General features: G+C 38.6%; 1 protein-coding gene across 1 annotated transcript in view; it reads left to right on the top strand.

Moving 5' to 3' along the window:
- The window catches only part of tmem216 (transmembrane protein 216), a 3,581-nt gene extending 1,203 nt beyond the window's left edge, over positions 1-2,378 (top strand). The window contains exons 3-6 of the mRNA XM_020638379.3: positions 192-285; positions 1,265-1,357; positions 1,773-1,974; positions 2,098-2,378. Of these exons, the coding sequence (XP_020494035.2) occupies positions 192-285; positions 1,265-1,357; positions 1,773-1,974; positions 2,098-2,113 (405 nt within the window). The 3' untranslated portion in view covers positions 2,114-2,378. The remainder of the gene's footprint in view (positions 1-191; positions 286-1,264; positions 1,358-1,772; positions 1,975-2,097) is intronic.
- The last annotated feature ends 4,434 nt before the right edge of the window (positions 2,379-6,812 follow it).

The raw sequence follows: 6,812 nt of genomic DNA, 5'->3' as shown, positions 1-6,812 counted from the left end.
TGAGTGTGTGAGAGTGAGTGAGTGAGTGAGGAGTGAGTGTGTGTGTGTGTGAGAGAGAGAGAGAGAGAGAGAGAGAGAGAGAGAGAGAGTGAGTGTGTGTGAGTGTGTGTGTGTGAGTGTGTGAGAGTGAGTGAGAGTGAGTTTAGTCAAGGCCAACGTTCGTCTGTTGGCCTTGACTAAACCTCCTGTAGCTGTCGTCCACTCCTCTGCAGGTCCTCTTCTACCTGAACAGTTGGTACTTTGCTGCCTTCTACCTGGCTGAGATCCTGATGTTCATTTATAAAGGTTAGTGAGAAGCTGCTCCACATTCACGTGTCTGCACTGGATTGTTATTATTCTGATTATGAGTTCTACAAGAGATGTCTAAAACCACTTAACTGCTGAGGTAGTTAGTTGTTTTTAAAGCATTTGGTACAGTCAGCATTGTTGAAGAAATGTGAATATTGCATTCGTCTCGTAAGCCAGACCTCATGATGAACTTACAGTCAGAATTTTGAGGATATATTGTTCAATAACAAAGTCGAGGCTTATCTAGCCTCATTAAAGCAACTTGATGATGCAATGACTTACCTGATGCAATTATTACAATGTCTGAATCTTTGCAAAAGTCTCCCAATTGCACATTTAGTCCATTTATTTCTAGTTAGGCATTATTGTTTTTAGCCAATTTAAAACATGTATTTGTAACAATTGCTAATCCAAACATACAGAACTATAATGTAACTCAAACTGCAACAATAACTTTCTTTCTGCTCAGGCAAACATTGCTCCCCTGTAAAAAGAGGTGCACAAAATATCCCAGAGATCTGCTTAACATAATACACTCATTCAATAATTAAATAGACTACGGCTTCTGAAAAATGTTATAAAGAATGTGGCACTTTTAACTGATTTAATTACATGTTTGTCTTTTTCATGGTGGCATTGTGACTTTCTGTGATGATTCTGTGATCTTGCTGTAAAACTGTAAAGGTTGACATTGTTCAGAACACTCTTTCAATTTCAGAAAACAAAACAAAAACCTTGAATGAAGTTTGCTGTCTAAAGTCTAATTTCTGCTCATGCTCACATCAAAAGAATTGATTAGTAACCTGTTCTGTCTCATTATGTCATCTTTGTTCTGTAGGAAATTTGCACAAATCAGGTTTCTTTAATCATTTATCTTGAAACCATGTTTGGGTGCAATTAAAATATGAGTAATCTGCATGAAAAAGGACTTTCTACGTCGCTTGTTAAACTTCAGCCTGTCTTTTTTTTCTCGCAGGGATTTTACTCCCTTACCCGTCAGATAATCTGGTTCTGGATGTGGTTCTGCTGCTGCTTTTCCTCGCTCTGGAGATTCTACGGCTCTTTTACGGTGAGTGAAATAGCGATCCAGAAATGCATTCACCCACCCCCCTCTCTTCTGTCTAATCAGTAACCTAACTGTATTAAATGAGGGACCACTTTGTTAGCTGCATCAAGTCAGAGGCCACTTTCTGTTTGGTTCCTTAGCTTTTTAAACAAAGTGCTTATACCACAGTGCTGCCACTTTCTAATTAAGGGCAGTATACTGTAGGTTAATATATAAAAGTTCTGGTTTTTGTTTAAAAAAATACATCTATAATTGTGAAAAGCAGGTTTAAATAGATAAAGCTAATATTTTGGAATTCAATAAGTTAGTTTTCATTTTCAAAAAGAAATAAGGTAGCCTCTCCTGGAGGGTAAATAGCCGTGACCGACATGAATAAGAGAAATGACCTTAGCTTTGCCTTTGTTGTGATGTCTCTCAGGTTGGAAGGGGAACCTGTGTGAGCGCTCTCTGGCTTCATGTGCGTCGCTCTTCATCCTCCTTCCCTGCGCTGCGCTGGCTGTGTACTACCTGCTGCTGCAAACATTCGTCCTGCGGCTGGAGTTCATCCTCAGCGCCGTGCTGCTCTGTTTCTACGCCCTCGAGTTCCTGCTCGGACTTCTCTCCCTATCCGCCTTCTCCAGGTGAACTCATCCTCCTGATCGTCTGACGTGGAGATTCTCAGATCGGTAAAAATATGAAATGATGCTTCTTCATCTGGTAATATTGAAGTTCTTTCTCTGTCCCTTCTGCTTCTGTTCTCGTAGGTCCAAAGTTTACTGAAGAAGAGTCAGCTGAAACGCAGACGCAGCAGGAGAACCAGCAGAGGATTGTTTACACTGTACATAAAACATTTTCTATTTTCTTATTTTAAAATGTAAATGTGTTTGACTTTAAATATTTTGTTCTGTTGTCATTATAGAAATGGTTGATTCGAAGAACCTTCCAATAGATGTTTGTATTTTTTAAACACATTTTGATAATAGATGGACCAATGTGAATAAGAACAAGGCTGAAATAAAACTGAAGTTTTCTTAATGGATCATCATCAGAAGTTGAAATTATTTTAAAACTATGAAAACCAAAATGTAGAGTGTAGATATAAAAATACAGACAGGTCTGTGGGTTTATAGAATCTCTGCAGGAGGTAAAAAAAAAAAAGGATTTCAAAGCTTTCTTCTATGTCCTTAAAGAAGAAGAACTCTAAGAGGTGATAAAAAGTGTTAAATGTTAACAAAGCAATCTGTTACATCTCATCTCTACCCTGCTGTAGGTACTGATGTTGATACCGGTCATTGTCTGTTTGAGGAAGTTACTGAGCAACACATATTAAAGCAGGAAGTGTTACAGCATCACCAACTCACCAAGCAGGATTTTATCTATGGCACATTTCTTCTCCAACACGCTGGTCTGAATACTTGCAGGGTTTTTTCACAGATCAATCATTTTTTAAAGGTTTCGGGACGACTAATAGGCTCAAAGTTTTCCATTAATGATCAAAAGTTCCTCCATCCATCATCCATCATATACTTCCATTAAAAAAACGCCTTTGGATTGAATTCATTCATAAGCTCGTATCTAGGACATGGATAGTCTTACAGATGTTGTTCTTGGGATTTATGTAGTTAAGTAAAAAAAAAAAAAACAGCACCACCAAGATTCTAGTGAAGAGTCCTGCTTTATGGAAATGCAATAAATGCAGAGGCAAAATGACAAAATCATAACTTTACTGGCCTCTTCAGAAATGTTTGCAAACAGAAACATCTCTAACTCATTGCTTTCTGGATGTTTTCCGTTTAAATAAAACCAGAGAGAGACATTTAAAGGGACTCCTCTTTTATAGATGTTACATGCAATTAGATTTAAAGGCCTGACTATAGTAGTTCCAGCTCTTAACCGTTACCCCAAATCTAAATACATACGCTTTCCTGACTTATGGCTAACATTCATTCAGACATTAGAGAATTTAAGAGGATGAATCTTACTGACTCATGTGATCCTCTTTTATTCTGTGTTTTTGAGCTCAATACTCAACAAATATTTTCACATATCATGCATTATCTGGAGCCATCATCAAGTCAACATTGAAATCTGTCCAGTGCTTTAGTTTATAACCTCACACATGTAAGTTACAACTCTACCATCATCCTCAGCTTTTCTGTGTGTTTAATGCTAATCAGCTTCGTTAAGCACTCTTCTCTTATCAGCTTAGAAAGGACAGTGAACACTGTAAACTATAAACCTCATACACATCTGGCAATCTCAAACACCTGTTCTTTTATCATGGACAGAGCTAGCCTAGCATTCCCCCTTGCTTCCAGTCTTTATGCTACGCTATGCTAACCACGTTTAGACTACAGATTTGAGATAGGTAGGCCTCTTCTTCCCCCGATACTCAGCATGCACAGACATCTTATGTAGGCTACATCGCTCTATTGAAGGAGGACTGAAATAAATAAAAAGCATTGAGGAAAAAGTGTTTGACTGACTCTGGTAATTATTCTGGACTTCGAAGAAAGTAACCGGATACATTTTGTGTTGATAAAAATCCAGAAACTTTAGAGAGTTTTCATCAAAGACAAACTCTCTTCCTCACATTTTGTTTTTGCATATGTTGGGTTTACATAAAGTTGCCGAGCTTTATCAACTTTTCAGTTGAAACTTTCTTCCTTAAGCCGTCTCTAATCTCAGATGACTAATTTAACAGTTAGCGAACAGGCAGAATGTGACTGCTGGCGTTGAAAAGAGGATAAAGAAAGTAGAATTCTGCCTCGGCCATCAGCGCCGCTCCTCCTGACCTGCACATGTTTGTGCTCTCGGGGCATTTGTTCTGCTTGTCAAAGTCAGCGCCCAATTGGGTGAAGGCCGTATTAAAGAGATCAGTGTATTTGCATGTCTCCACAATGGCTGCCTCGCTCGTTTCCCTTTGTGAATATAAAGTAGACAGAACTTAAAGCTGAGAGGTTTCATTACTGAGTCTATCGCAGCCGTGCAGTTCCTGCCACACAAATTAAATTGTGCCACTTTGTTGAGCAGCGACCTCCGTTCATAACTGCAGTTTCATCAGCGCAGCGCGTCCACAGAAACTTCCAGCAGATTTACATTTTTACATATTTTCTACAGACTCGTATCTGAAAGGTTCCCTCAGAGATTGTCCTGCACTTGAACCTCTCACAAATGTTTCAGCTTTAAAGTCAAACTGTTCAGATAAAAACACACGTTGAGTTCTGACACCATTTAAAAAAAAAAAAAAAAAGAAGAAGCAGTTTGTCTTTTTGTAAGGGATGCAGTCTTTATTCAAACCAGAGGTGTCACATCAGAAAACATTTGTGTAAACTCTGTAATGGTTCAGTGCATTTTGACAAACGTTGTTATTCTGCAGACAGGAGAATCTGATTTAGAAACATTTTTGAGGATGCGGTTGGACGAATGGATGGAAATTAAACTGCACAAAAAAACCATTAGTCTGTTTTGATTTTCCAACATTTTTTCTTATACTTTGATGTATGGACGGATTTTAAAGTCCCTAAGAGATAAACACATCCAAAAGTTTAGTGTGTGAAGCCACTAAATGTCAAATGAACGTAGTTTAAGTAAAGTCATTATATAAACGGGAAAGAATAAAAGGAGACAGAATTTACAAAGACTGCACATGAACATTTAATTAAAATCTAGACTTTTCTATTTGTCGCTGTTCAAACCTTTACTGAGGAGAGTTTTTTGTTTCAGTATCTCTGAAGGGTCCTGCTCACTAAATTTAAGATATAGATTTCAATAAAAACTGCATTTCTAGAAAGGGAACATACCTTCTGAGAAATGCACTTACGACTTACCTACCTGAGGAAGATCAGTTATTACTTTTTAATCTCTTTGAAAACAAAAAAAATGAACACTAAGCATTATCAAATTCTAAACGAACCTGCTTGGATACAATTCCCACTTTGTGGCTCAGTTGGTAGAGTCGGTCGTCTCTCAACTGGAAGGTTGGAGGTTCAATCCCCAGCTCCTGACGCCACATGTCCGATGTGTCCTTGGGCGAGACACTTAACCCCAAGTTGCTCCCACTGCCTCGTAGGTGGTGTATGAATATGGATGAATGGGATTAGTTCAGACTGATGGTCACTTTACATAGCAGCTTCTGCCATCAGTGTGTGAATGGGAAGGTATGACATGCGAGGTAAAACACGTGAAGTCCATCCACCATTACCATTTTTTATGGCTGTTGTAGCTTATTATTGTTCTTTTACATTTGGGTTTTTTATTTGCCTTACTTGTTTTATAAAGTCATCATATGTTATCACAATTTATGTGAAAAACTGTGTTAAGAAATAAACTGTACAAATAATTATTTATGAGCATTTTTGAACAATGAGCAACTTTTGTACTTACTGCAGAACATCAGGTGCACTTGTCTGTTCAGTTGTGGTTCCATGTTTAGCCAGTAGGTGTCAGTGAAGCGCCATCAGTGTGATCTGCATCAGCTGTTAGCCCTTCAGACAAAAGGAGAGCCGACAAGTAGGAGCACAAGCCAAAAAAAAGATGGGGAGGACCAGAGGAGTGGAGTACGTAATCCGTAAATCAGGATGGAGAGATGTAGAAGAGGAAGAAAAGATACAGAAGTAGAGCGATAGAGAGAGGAGCGACGGAGGGAGAGGAGGGGCTGAGGAGGAACAAAAGGAAGGAAAAGAGGATGAAGAGGAGGAATAAAGGTGGGGAAGAAAAGGATAAAGGGCAAAAAATGACTTAAAAAAGGGATGAGGAGTTAAAAATGGAGAAGAGGAGTAAGAGGAGGAGAGAGATGAGGAGCTGAAAGATAGAACCGGATAAAAAGAGGAGAAAGAAAGATTCAAAGCTCAAGATGAGCTGGAAGAGAAAAAACAGGAGGAGGAAGTGGCCCACAATTTCCTGTCAAACCTTTTCATGTCAAATTAGAGACAAAATATTAAACAGGCCATTAAATGGCTAATCTTATAATTATTTAATAACTCCAATCATTCCATCATTTAAAGGTAAATTGTATTTACTGCACTATAAAAATGTATCATATAAGACTGTAATGATATCTAATGAGAATAAATGTTTATAATCCTTGAATCTATCCTCTTAACGAGTTTGGAGGCTGAGCTGGCCAATCACAGGTGGAGCTGCCTAACAAGCAGCACTAGGCAGGTCCTGCATTGACAGATGGATGGATGTGTCTCTCAGCTGTGTTGACAGAAAGCAGAAAATGATGATTTACTAGGTGAGCTTTTATTCATGCCGTGTCCCCGCTGAATAAAGATCAAATTAGAGGTTTATGAGCTCCGCTGTCTGTCCTGACATTTATATGAGCTCTGCGCTTGGCTCGCCCTGATTTATGTTTACAGCTGCGCAGGAAAGAGGAAATAAATAAAGGAGAAAAAAAAAAACAAATGAAGTAGGTTGAAATCATATTCTAATGCTCTGACAACAGCAGCACACACGTACAGAGGAATGATGGGAG

This window comes from Labrus bergylta, chromosome 9 (genome assembly GCF_963930695.1).
Source record: "Labrus bergylta chromosome 9, fLabBer1.1, whole genome shotgun sequence".
NCBI classification, from domain to species: Eukaryota; Metazoa; Chordata; class Actinopteri; order Labriformes; family Labridae; genus Labrus; species Labrus bergylta.
This window is presented reverse-complemented; position numbering and strand designations above follow the sequence as displayed.